This window comes from Prenolepis imparis, unplaced genomic scaffold (genome assembly GCF_030444845.1).
Source record: "Prenolepis imparis isolate NDT839.2.m4 unplaced genomic scaffold, iyPreImpa1.0 SCAF_3, whole genome shotgun sequence".
In the NCBI taxonomy this organism is placed as follows: Eukaryota; Metazoa; Arthropoda; class Insecta; order Hymenoptera; family Formicidae; genus Prenolepis; species Prenolepis imparis.
In genome coordinates, this window is record NW_028141161.1 from 11,020,190 (window position 1) to 11,042,683 (window position 22,494).

At 31.1% G+C, this 22,494-nt stretch overlaps 3 protein-coding genes across 4 annotated transcripts in view; 1 reads left to right on the forward strand and 2 right to left on the reverse strand.

Moving 5' to 3' along the window:
* LOC145934376 (uncharacterized) overlaps positions 1-22,494 on the reverse strand; it is a 119,417-nt gene that overhangs the window by 2,386 nt on the left and 94,537 nt on the right. The gene's annotated exons all lie outside the window — the stretch shown is intronic.
* Imd (death domain-containing immune deficiency protein) lies at positions 23-10,318 on the forward strand. Its single transcript, XM_083034743.1, has 4 exons — positions 23-193; positions 7,452-7,821; positions 9,175-9,494; positions 9,732-10,318. Exons 1-4 carry the CDS (start codon positions 137-139, stop codon positions 9,870-9,872), a joined length of 888 nt encoding a protein of 295 aa, XP_082890869.1. The 5' UTR covers positions 23-136; the 3' UTR covers positions 9,873-10,318.
* On the reverse strand, positions 10,349-14,400 carry Dnk (deoxynucleoside kinase). Of its 2 annotated transcripts, XM_083034745.1 has the most exons (6): positions 14,278-14,335; positions 13,711-13,745; positions 13,214-13,559; positions 12,148-12,347; positions 11,653-11,902; positions 10,349-11,545 (listed from the first exon to the last, which is right to left on the reverse strand). In XM_083034745.1, exons 3-6 carry the CDS (start codon positions 13,218-13,220, stop codon positions 11,220-11,222), a joined length of 783 nt encoding a protein of 260 aa, XP_082890871.1. In that variant the 5' UTR covers positions 13,221-13,559; positions 13,711-13,745; positions 14,278-14,335; the 3' UTR covers positions 10,349-11,219. The 2 variants fall into 2 exon arrangements, with proteins under 2 accessions (XP_082890871.1, XP_082890870.1); XM_083034744.1 differs by lacking the exons at positions 13,214-13,559; positions 13,711-13,745 and having other exon boundaries at positions 10,350-11,545; positions 14,278-14,400.

Here is a 22,494-nt window from a genome sequence, read left to right on the forward strand (position 1 = left end):
TACGTCAATGGAGCAGTATCAGTCAGTCGCTGGCGATCGACCAGGATAGACGCGATTGTACCAAGACCTATTGTAAAGTGTCGTATGTTTAGATAAGCAACAGTAACAGTGAGATTTCCAAGCCAAGCAATTCCATATGATCACGGCGAGGAACGTCGATCCGCTAGAGCGTCCAACCTTCCTCGGCAGCAAGGTGAGAGAGTGATCATTCACTTGTTTGTACATTTTTCTAATTAGCGTAAAACTTAAAAAGACACGTTTATAAAGAGTGTAATCGAGTATTTGGAACATTTATTTCCTAAAAGATGTCAGAAAGAAATTTAAGAAATTTATTTTCTCCGTCAGACTTCTTCATCTGCGTCTCGTTTGACATTTGTATTGTTTGAATCAAAATGTGTATGCATAAACTGCTTATTGTGAATGACATTGAAATTATAATGAACATGTACGAACCAACTGTGACGGATAATTGGCTACAATCGCAAGCAACTCTCACGCGATATTTACCCTCGTAACTTCAAATAAACTTTAAAGAATATTCTCGTAACAATTTTTTCTTTGTGCTTTTAATATGCGATAAATGCTTTCTGCGTGTATCGTACGTGATACGCACAATGAATGATAATTCAAATCTTGACATAAAATTGTGTTAGGATGATATGCTCACGACTGATTCGCGTTTACCACTGAAACGCAGTATTATAAAAGCGATACGAGCGATACAATGAACGATAACGTTCGACTCAAATCAATTGTGTGTGATATGTGATGTGTCATAGATATAATACTGCTCTTATTTATTGGTCTCGATATTTTGATGGATAAATAATTCGAACGAAAATTTTTTTAAATTTAAATATAATTCCAGCTCCGATTTATAACTCAGCTTAATTAATTAGCTTAATAAATTAATTGAAAAATTATAATAAAAAAATACGCGTAATATATGAATAAATTATTATTCGTATATGTGAGACACAGTGTATATTGTCATATATAATTTTATTTATTTGAAAGAATTTTTCTGAAAGAAAGAAATTTTTTTATCCTTTGATTTCAACATGTTTTACAGTTGAAAAAAAAATTAAAAGTTTTAACTTGAAATTTGATTAAAATATTTTTACTCTTCTTTCTCTTCTCATCGTGGTTCTTGGTATAAATATCGCTTTTTTTTATTTATAATCGTATCACGTATTTAACTTAACTAAATATGACTTTTCGATTCTATGCACGTGTTTATGTTGCACGCATTATCATTAGACTCTATTAGCCCGAGGGTTATTAGCAATAACAATCTACGTTAACATTATTAGTGTATTAAGAATTCTTCGTAAACATATTAATTCACTCTATGTTGACAAATTAATTTGTTCTAAATTAAAGTTACGCTAATAATATAAGTAAAAAATAATATAATTAATCAGAATTAGCGTTGGGTGTTAATTATTAGCTATCTATCTTTCACTTGTAAATAATTGCAGCAATTACCTAAGTGTTAAATGCGACGTTGAATAATGATGCGAAGAGCTTATTCGTCATTCTTTATACAACAAATATCGAAGTTCAACTGCATTGAAGCATTTGCAATCTTGAGTCAGTCACATAGATAATTTTCATTTTTATTTCTTTTTTGGTTTCTTGTTTTACTCATTTTGCGATCAAAATAGCCAATGCCGTTCTGCGGTATGATATTAAAGCATGTGTCATCTGCTTCAGTATATAATTTATTTATTTTATTCCCAAGTCGCGCGAAACAATATTAGCTCCAAGTTATTATTAAAACAGAGAAAGAACGTAGCCGTTTTTGGTCTTAATTATTATCGTTAATCAATTATTCATAATTTATTATTTTTTCACTAATATAATTATGACGTAGAAAAAAATTGAAAAATAATGAGCATTAATCATCAATGAATTAATCATTAACTAAAAATTAATTAATCGAATAATTGCCGATAGAACTTCGAATCAATCTTATCTCATCTATTTATGACAAGAATTCGATTCGTTTTGAAATGCTTTTGTCGCATAAAGCGGAACTTGGAAGATTAAAAATTATGCCAAAGGCATGCTTTTACATTTAGCATTAAATAACCGTTTGATTTCTCGGCGAATCTTATCTTCATGACGAATAAAATTTCAGTTTTTGAAAATTATAGAATTACGCTAAAGAACTTAGAGTTCTTTAATTAACCGATTAAATTATGAGAGACGAATATGTATATATACGAATATGTATATTAACGTATATTAATGTATATTAACTCTTAATTATTATGACAGGTTTATATCTGACTACTAAGAAAACCCATCTTATTTTTAGTTTATTGTTTTCATGTATAAATATTTATTTCTACCATTAAAAAAAAAACAAAAAAATGTTAAAAGAAAATCGAAAACATGAGAGAGTTTAAAAATGAAGTATGAGAGAATTTATAAATAAACTACGTGATATGCGTATCAGTGTATAATTATTCAATCTAGCATAATAATTTATCGAGCTTCGCCTAAAATCAGTTCCTAGAACTCTCATTAATACAAATCATTCATTAAAAAATCACGGTTTATTTGGTATGTATACATCATTAAATCGAGATAAGTAACACATTTGTTACAAATTGTGTGTTTGTTACAAATACCAGAAATAACCAGTAAGCCGAATATAGTTTCATGTTTTTCTAATTTTGACAATCAATCAATCCAGCCTGATAATCTTTCTAGTTCACAAACAAATTATGATATACATGATATTACGATTATACAGCAACCTCGTTGCTAAATCTTATCTTTCTGAAAATTTTGCCGCAAACTGCTGTCATTTGTAAACTCACCAGAGGCTCTGTCCTTCATTCTGTGTCTGTCTGTCGTTTGCTATCAAATTCATTAGCATCGCCACGCGGAACGCGGAATAAAGAACTGGTTTTGCCGTTGGAAAATCCAGGTGGCGAGGCCATTCTGTATATACCTATACATACGTCTCGTTTGACGCATGTTGATTGTCACTGAACCGTGCAAACACATCTGCAGTATTTGCCGATGACGCGAAGTTACAGATCCACACAAAGCAATTTGCGAAGAAAACAGTTTCTATTTTCAGACTACTCGATAAAAAGTATACAATGAATCATGATACGTCGTCAGTCAAAATCATCGGACATAATTATGCAACAAGTTAAATAAAATTTGCTATACTCTTTTGCATTGTCTGCGCGGAATTTAAATCGGTAAGTGTTAAAGTTTAATATTGCAGGGGTACATTACTGTAAAAACACTTTGATATAATATGAATTATATCTCTTCTATTTTTTATGTAACATTATTTTTTATGAATATTATAAATATGGAATGCTGTTTCTCTCTATCTCTCTTTCTTTCTCTAAAATAACTGCATAATTATACGTATATAAAAATTCGCAATTTGAAACTGATTTCTACTTGTAAGTAATTTCAGTCATATATATGTATATGTATTTTTTGTTGTGGAATATTTTTCTAAATTAAGTAGTCTTAACTATTTTGATTATTGTATATATATAAAATTTACAAATAAAGCAGTCGTACATATTATTTTATATCTTTTAATTGTACCCTCGCAATCTGAAATTATTACATCTCTTTAAATGAGACACTTTTATTATTAAACGTCCTGAATCTATCGCAATTGTTCGTTTATCATGCCATGTTACTGAATTACCGAATAAATTCTAAATTAAATCTATCTCTTGGTGTCAGCGGCACTTGGCAATTAACTACATCCTCTTTTAGCGCTCTTATCTTTATTATAATCATCGTTATATATATCTGACTCGGTAAAGAGCTCAGCGCATCAGTACTATTATATAATAAATTAAATGTGCAGGCGACATTTTAATTGCTACAAAAAAAGCAATATTAAGAAATTAAATTAATTAATCTAAAGCACACTTCAATTCATAATTTACTTCTCATTCGAATTATTCATTCATTTTCTTCCATTAGACAAATGTTTAAGCGTTAAAAGAAATACTAAATGCAGACGTCAACACGATTTATAATGTTGTGTTTTTCCACGATGAGCAATCAATTTTACTTATATTTTTCACAGATACCTATTTACGATTGAATGCATTCTTAATGGGGCTGCAAAAACTTAGCGGATAACGTATACGTAATTCCATTACGTGAAACGCTTATGCTTGTGTAATGCTTACATTTTGACGACTTATCTGAAATTTGTGAGACGCGATCAAATTCGCCAGCACAGATACGAGAAAATATTACTTTGCTTACCGACCGCTTAAAAGCGATATAATCCCTCGTAAACATTAATCATTCAAAGCCGAGTTCAAAGCTAACAAGGGAGAAAAAAGCCTTATCGAAATTTTTGAAAAATAAAAACTGTATTTGTGCAACGCGTTGAAATTTTGGCCGATTATTTATTTTATTGCACGTATTATCATTTAAAAACATTGTATCTTTTGATCCAGTAATGCTGCATGTCGTGCAATTATTATCCCACATAAATGACACAACGATGCCAAATTAAGAACATTACTGATATGCGTGATAAAGGTGTGGTACTTTGCGTCGAACCCAAAGATTACATGTGGAACGAAATATATAAGATCTTCACAAGTTTCTGTCACATTTGTTACAAAGTAAATGATGAAAAAATAAAAGATTATTGGTCTGCAAAAACTTTCTTTTAAGATATCTTATAAACATATTTTATGAAACATACATTAAATACATACATATACATACGCATATTTAAATATATGCGTTGAAAAATATAATAATAGATATAAAGTAAAAGAAACTTTTTAAATATATGCAGTCAGTATGAAATCTCCGAAAAAATATATACATAAGTAATAGCGCCCGCAGAATTTCTAAATATAATCATATATCTCATTCTTATATTTAAATATTTTTATAGAAATATATTTTGTTCTCTCTCTCTCTCTCTCTCTCTTTCTCCCCTTCTTTCTCTCTTTTTACTCTCGATTTAATTCGTTTTACATAAATTAAGAAATAAGTGTGTATTATACTCGCATCGTTATTTCTCTGGCTGCAGAAAGTGCATCGTGAAGAGCAGCGATTGTCCTGATTTGTTGAACTGTGCATTGAATGATTCACGCATTTGATAGGTCGTTACACTCGTAGATTACGGACTCTTTATTATTATTTTGTTTGTTCATTAATTAAAAAATTCTTTATTCTATTATGAAAGATTACAAGATGTTATTAATTACATATAATACGACATATATTAATTATTTTTACATATATTAATTACATATATATGTATATAAATTGTATAAGTGCAACGTAATTTATTGTAAACACATTTATTTATTTATCAATATTTTTTTATCAGAACCGGGCAAATATTTAAATCTACGAGCAAAACGAAACGATAACACACATACCTATGTAATTGCATGCACTTTCACAACTGTCGTTAAAAATATATTACCATCCTGAATAGATAAACATGCGGATTATCAGTGCAAATAATATAATTCTGGGAAATGGTCAATGTACACGACGCACCATCGTAAGCACAAGAACAGATTTGATTTTTAATTTAATCGATAAAAATATGTACAGGATACTTTGCACGTATATAAATTTTCAAAGTTCAACTATCAAAGTTAAGGATGTGTTCTCCGATAAATTTCGAGTACGATTCTTCCTCAACAAAAATTTTATTAAAGATTACTCAAAAAATTAATTAAAATTTTATGTAAAGACTGAAATTAATTAATAAATTTAATTATTATTCATAAATAACGGTTTCGGAACCGAAAAGAAAATCGAGAATATTCAAATCAGAACTCTGCATATACTCGTAATTGACGAATTAACACGTTCATACGTCAGTGAAGTCATGTTAATTGGTTATCAGAGATGTGTAGAGTCAAATATATATATTGCTTTGCATGTTAGATATTTGCACAGTAGTTAGATTAGATTCCTTCCTTCCTCTCCCCCCGGGGCAAGGCATATAAAAAAATTGCCGCGTAGGTCAAAACATAATCTCGGCTCTTTTATCACGACCAAAGCGAACGTCAGAATTTCCTGCAAATTTTTCAATCACGAAATGCTCACATTGGATGACTCAACAAATTTTGTTAAGCGATAATCACGTCTAATGATGCTTTGGATTTATCCTTACTGTTTATCGATATAAAAATGAACAAAATGCAAAACACAGGAATTTCCAATATTCAAATCACGAAATAGATTCAAAATAGATCAGCGGAGTATGGAAAGAATTAGAAGAAAAATACTGTGGGTGTGAAGCTTCTATTACATCAATTAGAATAATTTTTTTTTTCTGTCTCACTCTGATAATATACATACATATATCGACAAATATTAATTGTGAATAATGACAGTTAAATTAAATTTAATAAATGTAATAATTGTACGATATTTGTGCGGTTTCAAATATTTTCCTATATAACTTTTGCTATAATTTCCTAAATTTGCATCAGATACGTGCACAATTATCTTATCTGTAAAATACATATATATAATATATACACACATAATGCTTCAATTTCATATTGCAATTCAATTGTTAATTTGCTCGCAGGGCAACACGCCAACACGTATCTTTAAAGAATACTCTGCAAACGAGTGATGCATGTTCATAAGCATTTGATAATAGCGCCGGAAACATGAGATATAAATAGATCATTAATTATTTCAGAATCGCATATAATTATGACAATATGTTCCTGATTGCACAACTTTTCACGCATTATGGAAACTTTATCTTTAAACGATATAGTTTCAATTGTCGTTATTATTAATTTGTTGATAAAGAGATATAATTTTATTGAATTTAGAATCACAAATTAAATTAAAGACAATTAAATTAAAAACAAATAATAAATTAATTTTCTCTCCAAAAATCTGCATTATCGATTTTCTATTTTTATTAAGTTTACTTCACAGAAATATATTTTTGTACGCTTTCATAGATATTGTCTGCTTCGTAGTCATATCTTTTGTTATGTTAATGCGGGAATGCGAGTATAGAATAAACGCACCTTTCTGAGAAAATTACTAAATTGGTTACTAGCTGTATCCATTTAACGAGGAAAAACAATGAAAGAAACGTCTGGTTTGACGTTAGTCGAGGCGTATTGAATAACATCGCGTGTAGCACGTGTGATATTAATGGAAGTCCGAAAGCGTATGATCTATACCGTTTCTCAGAAATTGCGCATTTTTTTCTGATTGTAGACAACATAAGCTGAAATAAAAAAAAATAATAATGGCTCTTCTTTTTATTTAATAATTATATATCAAAAAATAGACTGTACATTTTTCATTAAAAAAGACATCGTAAAATCCACATTTTAATACAGAGTTTCACTCTGTTTTCATTCAGAAAGCAGATTGCCAGAATATGACTCTATTTTTAAAACATCCTAATGTTAAGATGTTACCTTCAGGCACATCGGGCGTTTAAGAAAATGCCTATCCTATCCCAGTTGTCGCGCCGGTTTCACGACATGTTGACGACAGATGCGAAACCAGATCCGCCACGGACTGGAATCGAGGGCTACACGCACAATCTTCCACCAACATCGGATGAGGAATTGAGAAAAACACAATCTAAATCAGTACCTACCACCCCGGAAAAGGAGCACAACGATGTTACGATGGGACGACAGAAATCGGTACCGAACGACGCGAGGCCTACGACGCCTACCGATTTTTGCAAACCGGAAGATCTAGGCGACACAAGATCTACGAGCGAGTCGAAAGAGAAAGAGTACAAACGACCAAGGACGAAGACGAAACCAAAACACAGTAAATATTGTAAGTTATAAGAGGAATATTATTATTTTATAGAGAAAACTGACGTTAACACCATAACATTATGCGCTATGATAGGAGGATTGAATAATAAAAGGATTATCAGATATAGCAAACTGAAGTAACTATAAAAGCTAAAAGTGCGCTAATATTCTCGGGAGATTTTTCGTCAGAAAATTTTAATTTATTATAACTTGAATATCAACTGCTTACAATTCATATAATTTATCATTTATTTGCATCAAATGGCAATTGCTCTTAAAATAAATTTTTGCTTATATGATGAGAGGATTAATCAAATGAAAGCAAAATGAATGCAAGGTAAACCTGCAAAATTATTTTTCGTGAAGAAGAATATTGAGATAAAATTAAGGCAAGATATAATTCTTAAGACATGTCTTTGTCATAAATTTTTTCGTATTTGCATATTTACACATATTTTCAAACATTTTTTTTCTGCTATTGCGCGTTATTTCGAAATTACAGACGGCTTGATAACGAGAAAGAATGTATTTGCGTGAGAAAAAGTTTTTTTTTAATGAATGAGTAGTGATATGGATATAATTAAAAAGATTAGAAAAGAACTATAAGGAAAAATGTTAGAAATTTGCACGAATGTAAATATTTGCATATTTATTTTGTACAAAAATTTCTTAATATAATTTTACGCCTAGGTTAAAACTTAGCTTTGTAAATGAAAATAAGTTTACAACACAAATGGAACAATGACATGATGCAATTAAAGAAATTATGCATTGCTAATCGCTAGGCATTTCGGAAAGTTGAATTTATTAGTATTTTTTTTTATTACTTACGATGATACAAAAGAGGAGGAATTACGAAAAAGCAAAATTGCGAAAAAATTTTTTTTAAATGAATTGATTTATGAGATAAAAATATCTTGCTCCATATTCCTGTTATAAAGATCTTTACGACTAAGATACAGATTTGTGCGTTATCGCGATGATACAATATATCAATTCCACATTGCATTTTTATGTAAACGGGGAATACCAAGTATTTTAATTTTATCTTTCGTCGTTTTAAATATCGTAATTTTTCATCAAGATAGAGAATACAATGTACGATAGTGAATGATTATAAAGGACTTTATCATTAAAAGTCGATGAACATTACAAATATTTAATGAATCCCATGAATGTGCAAACATTCGTGACGTAAGAAGATTTTATTAAAGTATCTCAACGTATCTTCTTCGATAAATATTTAAGTTATAAGTTTATTCAATTACACACATCTCTCTCTCTCTCTCTCTCTCTCTCTCTCTCTCTCTCTCTCTCTCTTTTTCTCTCTCGCTGATTATTTTATATATAATTCTCTGAAATCAATTTTCAGCCCAAAGCTCGAACGTCATAAATTACAACATCGTTAATTCGAGTGGAGTAAAAATCGGCTCACGGACAAGCTATATATGCAATGTAAATCAGTATCCGGCAAGTAACAACGCGACACAGTCAGAAGCGAAGCCCAATCGATCGATGCCGGATAATGTGGAAGAGTTAAGCACATGCGAAGAGGAGCTCGCGATTGACGATATGCTTGTTATTAAAACGCATATCGGACACGGATGGCGGGACATCGCGAGGAGGCTCTCGTACTCAGACGGGCAGATCGAGCAGTTCGAAGAGAATTACAGGCACAAGGGTATCGACGAGGTGAATATAATTTAATTCAGCTTTTCTAAGAATCGAATATATGAATAATTTATTATCGATCTTATCGGTCTGTAATCTTGTTTGATCAAGATACAATCGACAAGCTCGCGTCTGTTACTAATAAAAAATTATTAAATATTATTCAAAAGTCAAATATCTTCCGAAATAAATTTTTAAAGTTAATAAAGTTAAAACGATTATTTTCGTTGATCTTCAATCTGTATACAATAATTTCAGATAATCTATCAGTTGCTGCTCGATTGGAAGCAAGCTAACACGCGGGATGCCCAACTCGGCACGTTAGTCAATATATTGTGGTCTTGTCAGGAATACGATTGTGTCGAGAGATTAGCTGCAGCACGCAAGAATTCATTTTAGTCAGGCACGGAAAATCTCTATCTAAAATTTGTATATACGTGAACGATTGTGTTCTTTTTTTTTTACTCGAAATAGCGCTCCATTGTTTTTTATACATATCATATTTTAGCATGTAATTTATAAAATGTACAATGTACATATGATTTCGATCATAAAGAACGTACGTATTCGTCTATAGATTCAGATTGGCGAATGGAATGATTGCTGATTCAGCTAATTCACATTTAACCTTCGTCCGTTTTGCCAAACGGAATTACAATGAACTTGCAGTTCAAGCAGGAACATGATCTGGTTAATAATATTTGGACATTTCTATGAATCTAACGTCATTTTACGCGATATACATATCTATATGTAATATTGTAATATAACATTTTTATCATTCACTGTGTAAAATCTAGCGGAAATAAAAAAAACGTACATTTCTTTTTAAAAATGTTACATAATTTATTAATTTTATTTGTAGTCAAATAAGTTCACACACATTCGAAAATCGGGATATCTAAAATTATACATTCAAATCTAACGTTATAAAATTAAAGCGTATGTGCATATACTTATAATATCTGTATACATACATCTATAAATAATAAATAAATGTAGTATTCTTCTCTTTTAAATTATTATGATTAAATTTGCTGTATTTAAAATTTCTATATTTTAGATTTAGATAAATTAATATATATTATCCGTATGTTTTTATAATTTTTTTCTTCAAATATACAAAACCGTCATTAAAAAGATGTGAATATTTTAATACATTCAGTATATTCAGTAATAATCTTTCCAATAATTTTGACGCTCGCGCTCTTTTTACAAAGGAATTATCAAATTTTTGGTATATAATTTATCGTTCTGCGCGCATCAATTTTTTTGAGATACCTATTTCGTAATTAAAGCATACGCAAAATCGATTTATGTATATTATTTTGTACTCGTCCATTAATAAAAAAGATTAATTATATCTAATACTACACACAGGGATTATAAATGCATGTTAAACAGATATTTATTTTTAAAACACTAATAAAAACGTCAATAAGTCTATGAAATATCTGATTGCATCACAAATGTGAATGTTCTTTTAATAACTTAAATGCATCAATTAAATTAATTTTGTAATTTAAGCATAGAGAGTGATTATGTGAAATAATCTTAAAAAAAATATTTTATATAAAACACCAATATACTATTTTAAAATATGAAAAAAAATATATATGCAAAATTAAAATATCACAATGTCCGAAATTTTTTTGTATGCAAAAGTTAATCAAAATGCGTAAATGCATGACTTGTATTATAATTTTAAATTATAGTCATTTCTTTTGTTATTTTATTTTATATATTTTAATCTAAAATTCCAGTTTTAATTTCTGGTAGTACGCGATTAGTCGGTACCGTAGTTATCGTATTATTTACACCGTTATCCTCTATTACCTTGCTAAAAATTTCATTTTTACATTTATCGAATTCCTCCACCATTTCAGGGAGCTCTCGATCACCGTTTATAATTATAATCGGCGCTGGTATTGGTTTCAGAGTTTGATGATAAAGCCAGTCATCATGAATTTGATGGATTTGTTTAAGATATTCCAATGAAACTGCGTTTTCCTCTTTCCGACCTCGTTGTTTCATTCTGTCGTACACAATCTCAGGTGTTGTCCTTAGATATACTATGCAGACAATAAATAAGGAAAAGGGGGAATGGATATATTAATGATACATATCTCCTTTGATCATGGTGTATAACAACTTATAAAATATATAAAATTATATATACCTATTAAGTTAGTTTCTATATTGGCACTTTTTAAAGACCAGCTGTACCAGTCTTCTAAGACAGTAACTTCAGCATCGCGCAATATATTTTTACGTTTCAAATTTTCAACAAAACACATTGCGCTATAGACAGATCTTTCCATAATTTTATAAGGTGATGGTGTTTTACAAGTATGTAATTGTAGCATAGTCAATTGTACATAAGATTGAAACAGGAAAGCATAACGAGATGGATCACTGTACATTAAGTCCTGGAATGTATTATTAAATATTTATCTGATATATAAAAGACTGACATTAAAAATATATTTTACATATATTTAATGAAGTAAAATTTATCGATATTATATTAGATTTAATAATGTTTAAGATCTTAAATAATTTTATTCAATGTAGCATTTTGTCTATTACTAATGAAATCAATGAAATCAGAAAATATTAAATAATTGTACTCTCTCTCTCAACTTAATGTATATCAAAATATGTTTTGTCGCACCAGTAGATTTGTTCCAGTCACATCACGCCAAAGTTCGACTGGTTCTTCTAATACAGTGACATTGTTAAATTTTTTGAAGTGACTTAGAAATGTTGTTTTACCGCTTCCTATATTGCCCTCAACGCATACAGTGAAAGGATGCTTATACAGTTTGCTAGCGGAGCCAGACATTTTTATAAAAGCTTCAAGAGTTGCTTTACCTGAGCAGACAATGTATATGATTTCATTGTCTAGTATTGAAGAGATAGGACATATTTTTGACTTAGTAAGAAGTATATCACAAGGAGAAAGTAAACTTTAAACAAGATAACTTTATCTAGAATTATTTTATCAATAAGGTAGATAAGTTTTAAATGTTTATATTTTGTAACTGAAGCTATAATGTAACAGAAAATAATCATAATGCATAAAAAAAATAAATATTAGTAATCAGAATCTTGACATATTTGTTCTGTTCCCTCATTTTAACTTTTTTTATAGATGCATGTTCAGCATATTATTATGTTATTGATAAATATCAATTATTCAATTCTTTTCATTTTCATTTTTAAAAATCTAGTTAGAAAAATCCTTTTCAGAAATTATATCATATTTGTGTATCTCATAAATATATGATAATATTATTATTAGTGATATACGTCCATGAATCTCACTCTTCTTATGATAAAATACATATGTTGGAGTTTACATTTCTTACTTATATTAGAATATGATAATAAGAACTTATCAATTTTCAAAAGCAATGTGGTTGTAAATATTGAGAACATCTAAAAAAGTTTCTCGCTTAATCATTTCTTCAAGTAAGTTCAGTGAACATTCAGTTTTATATTCTGTTTTCAAGAAAGCTTTACATCACACATACTTTAAGTACGTATATACAAAAATATTTATGAATTATATATTTCTTAAGAACAAAGTATATAGCTATATATTAATTTATAGAAGAAAATAAAATATTTTACAATAATGTAACATATATAAAGTACAATAATTTTCAATAATAAATTTAATTAGATAATTCTGTATTATTTTTCATTCGATATCAGTGCAATATTTCGTTACTTACCATACATATATTGTGCAAAGCTTGATATTTATTAAATTGTAGCAAGAAATCGACTGTTGCGTGAATAATTCAGTTCAACGAGAACTTGAATAAAAAAAAATATCGCTGAATTTGTTGAGGCACTGTGATTCAAAGTATTAACTAAACTGTTGGCGACAATACAATTTTCTCGGAAAATCACTGATTTTCAATTCTTTCTCGCAAAAGAAGTAACGGACACACCAGACGATCAGACCACACTAGTCGACAACAGATGATGGACGGACTGTCGCGCAACTTTCCCGCCAAAATAAACGCAAGCGACATCTCCAACGGATCATCTGTTCGTTTTAGCTGCACTCCTTTCCTTCAAAATACAATTTCATTATAGGGCATGTTCCGATATACACTGCCAGTACTGAAAAGCTATAGTTTACGTTACGTATATTATATATTTTCAGTACTGGCAGTAATATCGGAATATGGGGCTAAGTGCACAAAGCACAGCTAAAACGAACCTACGTCCATTCGTATACGTGGTGACATCTTCTTACTGTGAGTAGGAAAAGACAATTTCTTCCTTTATGTTTTCAGATTTTTCCAAATTTTACATTTTATTTGTAAAAAAATGTTTGGAATGTTATGTATATATGCATTTTGTTAACACGTTGAATGTCGGGCTTGTAAATACCTGGACAAAGTCTTACTAATCTAATATAGATTACTGCGTGAATGTCCGAAAGAATATTTAGCTAATTACGTCGCTGATGCCGGTGTCTGCGTTTTCTCATAACTACGTTTGCTGTTTACGGTTAATTAAAGTACAGTTTTGATTAAAGAATGACCCAATGATACAACACAGCACAAAATAATAATTTTATGCAATTTATATATTTCTGCCAATGATTCATAACAAATATATGTATATCAATTCGTTATTGTCGTTATGTCAATAATTAAACACGCGGCCATATGTCATTCTCGCAATATATATACGCACACAATATCATTTACCATTGCACTGACACGTTATCAACGACACGTTATCAACGATACGTTATCGTAAAGATAACGATCGTACTCACCGGAACCCATCATTGTGGGTTGAACGAATACGATGTATTCCAAATTTGTCAGATATTCGTCAACGACGCTCCACGACTTCCATTTCCTACACATTTCTGATGCAACTGCATTCTGAGCGTGCGCGCGACAGCATCTCGAATGGCACTATTGTTATTGTTATATTGATTCATTTGGAAAATGTATATATTTATACTCAATCGACGGCTGATGAGAAAGAAATTATTCTTAACGTTACCATCAGACCATCAGAATCATGGTACTACAGCAGGATTACAGATATCGAAAACAAAAACAGCTGATCTCGTAGAAGCGCGTAGCTTGAAGAAGTCACCGTGCATTAACGCCCTCTCAGCAATTAATGCAGGTAGAAGAAGCGGTAATTTACATAATGAATGATGTAATTTTACCATTGACATCACTATATGCGACTGCGTGAACGACATAGCGGCATATTTAATTATTGAGATTGACGAAAATATATAGAATCTTATTAAAATGTTCCTACATACTATTATTATTGATAATGTGTATATTCTTGAAACACAAAAACAAGAATTAATTAAATTTTGAGAAGATCAACAAATAGGAAAGCTTCATTACTGGTTCATTTTAATTAAATATTATCCTGACAAGTATTTAGATTAGAAATAACTATCGGAGCGTTTTAACGATATAAATTATTAGTTGGCGTAGCTTTCATAAAAGAGCCAATAAATAATTAAAGCCGATAATTGAAATCAGAATAATATTATATACTGTTTGATCAGAGATATCTATCTTTTTAAATTAAAAGAATATTTTATAAAAGAAACTTTTTTCTCGCTAAAAAAAATATTTTAAATATGTTAACAATTTCTTGAGCTTTTCAAAGATATTCGTCAAATGATTATGAAAACTAATGATTGTAAAAACGCGCCTTTGTTCGTATTTCAATGATCTCTCTACACGCCTTTACATCAACATATGGTCGACCATAATTTCAGTCAAAGTACGCCGCCCCATGAACGAAAAGTGGCACAAACGCGCGGCCCGTTTTTGATTTATAATACTGAGCGGTCCTAGTTACAGCTGGAACCATATATCCGGGACCGAAAAGGTATCTGGGACGGGAGTGTACTACTAGCTGCCATAAAGAAGAATTCTTGGCTTTGAAAGTGACCGACGCAAAATCTTATAACTGTTAGAGATGAGTACTTTTATTAATCATTTCATCGTTTCCATCAGAGAAAACAAAGTCTAATGATATATTAGAATTTATAAATCTGATTGAAAAACAATCGAAATAATTTAAAAAAAAAGTGCTATAAAGAATTCTTGACTATAAAAAGGATATAAAATTAATTGTTACTATTTAAAAATGGCTAATCTACTAAATATCATTTATATCTCATCTATAGTGAACAGAAATGATATATTCAATTTTTGAAAATATAAAATAAATAAAGAATGAACACAGAAAAACTGTCAACACGCTTTTTGGTTTTAAAAGTGCTAGATTTAATAAGATTTTAGATACTCTAGATTACATTCATTAAAATTTGTTCTTTCGCGTTTTAAAATTGAAAAGGTGCACAACGATATAAGAAACTAATTAAATAAAAAAAAATTTAAATATAAACTCTCTCCGCTTAATTTTTTAAATATATAATTATAATTATAATTCTTTACTCATTAATATAGCGTATTTCAAGTATTTTATACAATCTGTATTTATAGCATAACGATAATAAGATTAATTTCATTTGAAGATAAATTGGCGATGAGAAATTGGCCCAAACCCCTTAGCTCATCTTAGATCACCGAAGGTGCGTGCCTGGAGATATTTGAATTTCCGTCGAGTTCCGAACGATTCCGTGCGCTTTGCAAACGTACGCAAACTGTACGGTGTCTATTTTGAAACTCGGAGTATTTATAAACTTATCTTTACTAGCGCAAAGTGTAGTATGACCCTTGCGTAAATGAAATTGCTACGATCTTAGCATTGGCCACATTTAAATACTAGACAAATGGTCCCATCGATCATTATATAGCGCTCATTTACACATTCATTAATTAATCATATTATATGAATGATATTTGCTCGAATAAGTCATGAATCAATTTTCTCCTAATTTTTGATAGTTGTTGAATTAATGTTAAAAAGTTTAAGAGTATCACAAATTTTATTAAATATATAATAATTTCTCAAACATAATTAGGTACTTGTATGAATAGCTTCAATTATTAATCTTTTGACTTCTATCAATCTCTAATCAAATAAAAAATTTCTTTTTTATTTCTTTTTATAGTTTTATATTATTAGATAGAGATTTCTATTATTATATTATTATATTTTTATAAAAAAATTGATACTTTTTAAAATTTTATATATACACACACTTCAAAATTTTGTTCTGAAATATGACTTCAAAGGATTAAGATTATTTGAGATTTTCGTGCTAGTATTAGACATGCGTCTTAGCTGTTTAATGATTTACTGAATTTTCTGCGTACGATAAAATGCGCCTCTCCTTGAAGGCTGGCACCGATTATTCATCACGTGCCTTTACATTCATGCGGCCCTGCGGAAAACCGAACGGTCAGCCAAGGGATTCTCGGGATAATCTCGGAAAAGCGGGATAAATAACCAGACGGCCGGCAGACTGATTCGTATACTCGTTTATATTTGGATGGCGATGTCTCCTATGCCATCATCGCAACCTCGCGCGAATTGTATTAGTGTGTCATTCCGCATCGCAATTTTATGCAATTTCACTGACATCGCGGCTGTTCGTCTTGATCCAAGTCAAGTTTAGAAAGTGAAAATCCAAGCGAACTCGTCGACTTGTTTTCTTCGTGGCGTCAGAAAATTTGCGAAGCAAATCGGATTGATAAAAAAAAAAATACATTTCCTTCTGATATAATTCATAACATGTTCCGTAGAACATGTGTCGCATCTTCTGTATATTTTTTTATCCAAGGATTTGTTTAACAAATATCTTTCAAAAAATAAAGAAACGCTTGCAAAAAATTCTAGTAGGAATTTAAAGAAAATCGATAAAATCAATGTCTGAAATATTTTACGAAATTATTATTTCTAATAAAATTCAGAGATTTCCCTTAAACTTATTTTAACACGCAATTGATCGTGAAATCTTATTGTCGCTCCTAGTATTTTATACGATTGTAATTTATTGTCGGCAATTGATCGAATGGCACTTCTGGAAATCGCGCGGTACCTCCGTCAAATTTTTTTTCGTTTTTTTAAAAATAATATATATATGATGAGATGAGAGAGAGAAGAAAGAGATGAGATTCGGCGACGACAATCTTCGCTGGGCGAGATTTTTTCTCCCGCGAGTTTCCCATGACAGAATAGACGGATTCGTGCCATGTGATACTGTGTTTTGACTGATACTCGCTTGCCAGCGGAATCTTGTCGCAAGGAAAAACGAAACCAGAAGGTCAGAGGAGAGCAGAGGCGAGGGAGAGCGGGGAAATCTCGTAACTTGCTCTCGTGGGACAAACGCACAAATGCTTCTCAAAATCCTCGTTGTCACACAAAATGTCATTGTGAAAGAGAATGTTTCAGAAAACATACTTTAGCTTTTTCTCACTGAACACAATTCACCCAATAGAAAGCTGTAGTTCTATTTATTAACTTCTATCATAATGTCAACTTCTATATCCCTAACGATAGCAAATAAAAATATAATTGCGCACAATTTCTATAAAATATTTTTAATTTTTTAGCTTCTGGCATTTTTTCTTTTAAGCTATAATAATTTTTTTTACATTAAAAAAATATAAAGTTATGAAATTAAACTTGTAATTTATATTGCAATAATCTTCGATTGCTTTTTAACATAATATAATATATCTTTCTGCATGCTTGTCGCATGAATTAGCGTTATTTGCAACCCTTTGACTCTCGCCAATTTGCGAGTGACCTTAGATTTCAATTACGTCCGTTCGTTTCGAGTTACGAGTTAAAAAGCGCCCTTATAGCAATTCGACCAGACGGCGGGCAACAACAAACAATTTAGATCTGCGTCCGCTTTTAATTCCCGGGAATCCACTTAGACAGCCGATTTTACACCGTCGACCAATAAAACTGTCGACTAATTGTTGGCGAGCGCCACGCTCATTATACCAAGGTTTCGGATTTCAAAAGAAAAAATCTTCCTCGCATTATCGAGACTGTGCAGGTCGTCGAGGTCTAATCCCAAAACACATGTCGATCTATATATAGCCGTTAAAATATGCGCACCCTTAGATCTTTACACTTTGAGCTCGACAATGGTATCGTATTATAATACTGTGTAATGCAAAAAGTTTTATGTGTGTTACTAATATTAAGAGAAATTGCGAATTGCGAAGAAAGTTATTCACTGATAATATAAAAAAAATTTTATTAATTTAATTTCAAACGATTTTTGATAATCATGTCTCTTGAGATTCGCCAGTTTCATTTGAAAGATACACGGTGATACTTTTTTCTAATAAATTACATTCAGCATGTAAATAAAAGAATTCAATAGAAAATTATTATTAGGTGTTAAATAAATTAATGCACACACGAAGAAGCCTTGGTACTTTGATGCGCATTTTATTGAAACTAAACGTCAAATACTTCGTGCCCGATGTGTCCACCGCGCGTTAAGCGACTTACGGCGTTCGCTGCATGTGTCGACGGAAATAGCGTTATGGCGTGCACAGGCAAACAGCGTATAGAGAGAGGTACAGAGAGAAGATGCTGGAACGTAAAGAGCAACCCAGAAAGCAGAAGAAAAGCGAACGAGGAGAGGAAAAACCGCGAAGAAGTTCTGTCAGAGGAAAATGAAGGAAAAGACACGGATCGGTGAAAATGATGAGGAACGAATCTCCGAAACGAAACAAGAGAAGGGAATAAAAAAGCGTGAGAAGAGAAGTTTCGTGAGAGCAAGTTGGAAGAGAGATAGATCGAAAACGGCTGGACGAAAAGGAAGAGGCGAAAAAGAGATAGAAAAAGCAGAGGAATATGAAGAGGGAGAACCGCGAAGAAGACACGTAGTTCTTCCTTTTCTAGCGGCACAGGTGCATGCCTCTATTTTGGCGATCCCGGGCGGCAAATGTTTAGTCCAATCTCGTAGCAAAATCGCGACATTCCGCCGCACGGTCCCTTCGGTCCCTCCCCCTTCTCCTTTCCCCAAATCGTCCTGCTCCTTTTGGTCTCCTCTGATCCCTCTTTAGCATGCGCGCTTGCAACATCTTCGCGACGTATCGCCCTGTGTCGACGACTTCGCGAGTCCCTCCGATTTCTCTCATCATCTTTCGTCTGCACGAAAATTGTTTAATATAATATATATCATTTGACGTTTTTCACGCATCGATATCGATTCTGGGAAAAACTGTGATTTTTCCGATCACTGTGCAATTTTTTATCCTCTCATTCGACATTTATCTAGAGTTTAGAGTATCCGAAATTTGACTTTTAAAAATTAATAGTGAACTAAAATTCATTCGCGTAATAAAAAATGCACATATGCACTCGTTTTATAATATATTTATGATATATAGAATATTCTCAATATTCTTTTCAGAAAGTGGAAATAAAACATTGTCAAGATTTCATGAGGAAATAGAAGTTTTTAAAATATCACGAGTCCAAGATGTTTAAAAATCTTGTAAGATAATTTCAAAGCACTCATAATAAGTGGACTTCTCAAAGGCATTGATGTTGTAATAATATTATAACGTAAAATGAGATATAATTGCCAATTAGATCTATAATATATGTATATATATGCTTTTATTATTGTTACATAATTAAATATAATATACATGTATAATATACATTATCAAAATACAAACTACTAAATACATACTAATTTTCGCATAAATTAGCAATTAATAAATTCGTACGAAAAATTAATTTAATTTAAAAAAAAAATTATTTATGTAAGATATCATATATGTTTATCATAGAGTATACTCAATTATTACTTTCTTGAAATCATTTGAATAAAGACAACACATTTAACACATTTTAAACGAGCAGTTAAATACAATGTTATTATTTATATTTATTACTGTATATAATAAAAGCACACATATAAATATATATGTATATAGAGCACGCGATTTCTCGTTCTGCATCTGAATATAAAAAGCCCACTATTTTGAATTTTAAATATAGCCTCGTAATTTCGTTTCTCTCATATCTCGCACGAAATAACACAGCTTTCAACAAAGTTGATATTGTAAAACATTATAACTTATGTCCGACTATCGGACGTTCCACATAAGTTTTCACACGATGGCTGAAATTAAAAAGTTGATTCGCCACTCTACCGCAGTGTGCTTTATTTTGTTTGTTTCTCGTGTGCGTCGATGGCATCTATATCTTTCTCACTCTGCTCGTCGAGTTAAAAGCTAGTGGTCGAAAAAGAAAAAGAAATCACTTTATATCTCATACATACGGACGGAACGCAAAAGGAACGGATCGCGTAAACTAAAAGATTTCGGGAATGCTAGCTACTCGGCGCCAGAACGTGAAACGTCGCGTCTCCAATCGGCATCTCTTGTCTCTCCGGTTAGAGAACCGTCTGTATTTCGTTGTTTTATTTTTCTCTGGCTGCTATTTTCTTTACACATGCGGCCTTATTTTCACGCGTGCCGATCGGGATGCACGATCGAAATACCAAAACAGGTATATCCCGGAGAAAAATTTTGTTCGATTTGATGATTTTTCACAAAACAACTTCGTAATATGCAGAGTGGTAATATTTTTATCGAATTTTGAGTTAATATTTTTTTCACAGAAAATATATTTGTTATTGGAAGAGAAGATAAAACACGTGCAAATTTATTTATAAATTGAAGATAAAAACAACTGTGTGTGCAAATATATATGTATTATGCACTTTTTTATTTTAATTTTACAGGGCAAAGTGTTCTAAAAAAGTTTATTAAATTAATTATTAAATTATTAAATTAATTAAATATTCCTTTCATGACTCAATATTTCTCTTTCGTGCTTCGTCAAAGAAGAAAATAATGTTTCCTTAACGAAGTCCGCGTATTATTTTTTATTCTTTCATTGCTTTTGTCTGATCTAGCCGCTTCCTTTTCCTCATTAATTTCGTGCCACGAGTTTATTCCTTTTTCATTTGATGGCGTCCGTTTATGGATGACCGGAGAAAAGGACCCCACGCCGCTAAGTGAGAACGAAAGATGTTGGACGCCAACGAGAAATGTGACGGACTAGGGACACGTGTCCTACGCATACATGGACACATACGCAGCATGTGTTGGTAGATTGAATGGACGTCTTGAAACGCTACGAGATTTATCGATGCATTAGTGCTCTCGAAGTCAGCCGGGCGAGTCGCGCGTGGCTCTCGTCGTAATTTCCAGATTTATCGGAGATAAATCTTCAAGGACGATCACTCGCCTTGTTTGAAAAAGTGCGTTGACTCTAACTCTATAATTTTGGTTAGATATGTCATTGGAAAAAAATTGTAGAAAATAATAAAAGAATAATAAAACACAAATAGAAATAAAAAATATTGAATCATATAAATATAATATTACACAAATTGATGTTCGCGAGAAATGAATTTGGAATATGAGCACTTTATATTTCGTAAAAAAAGTTTATGACAAGATCTAAGTTTGACGTCATCTTAAAAGTTCATGTTGAGATAATGAGTTTATATAGGTATCCTATTTTAAATATGGATAGAATATTCTCTTACTAACAAGATCCATATTGCGAGGTTCATACTCATGTGAGTTTATGTTCTGAGAGAGAACGAGTCACTTTTTCGTTTTTTTTTGTCATATCAAGCAGAGTTTATAAACTCAAAGTAAACTTTCGCTCTCAAAGCAAATATTCATGCGTGCATGCTTCTTCTTGCCGCATAATTCAGTAAAGTAGATATAGAATATATAAATAATATCGAAAGTTAAAGAAATATTATTATCTCAAGCGAACAAGGAAAAAAAACGGAAAAAAAAAAATACTTTACTTTATAATATACGATAATCTTTTTCGCTTTCTTTCTCTCGTAACGTTAAAGACTGCCATGATATTAAAGTAAGCAACGTAACATTGAGATTAGTGTAAGATAAAGGAATGCTGTGCAATAATATAAAAAAAATCATGATTTTTTTCCCCATCAAAAATTCTCATATTAAAAAAATTTAACACTACATCGAATTCGCGATCATCTATTAACACGCGATACAATCAT

What these genes read in the sequence shown, in the direction of transcription:
- Imd (XM_083034743.1), top strand. Translation starts at nt 137, where the DNA reads ATGATCACGGCGAGGAACGTCGATCCGCTAGAGCGTCCAACCTTCCTC. An exon ending in CAACCTTCCTCGGCAGCAAG is followed by an intron (nt 194 to 7,451) that starts GTGAGAGAGTGA and finishes TGTTACCTTCAG; the next exon opens with GCACATCGGGCGTTTAAGAA. An exon ending in GGCACAAGGGTATCGACGAG is followed by an intron (nt 9,495 to 9,731) that starts GTGAATATAATT and finishes CAATAATTTCAG; the next exon opens with ATAATCTATCAGTTGCTGCT.
- Dnk (XM_083034744.1), bottom strand. Translation starts at nt 14,371, where the DNA reads ATGTGTAGGAAATGGAAGTCGTGGAGCGTCGTTGACGAATATCTGACA. An exon ending in ACCCACAATGATGGGTTCCG is followed by an intron (nt 12,348 to 14,277) that starts GTGAGTACGATC and finishes TTGTCTGCTCAG; the next exon opens with GTAAAGCAACTCTTGAAGCT. An exon ending in TGACTGGAACAAATCTACTG is followed by an intron (nt 11,903 to 12,147) that starts GTGCGACAAAAC and finishes AATACATTCCAG; the next exon opens with GACTTAATGTACAGTGATCC.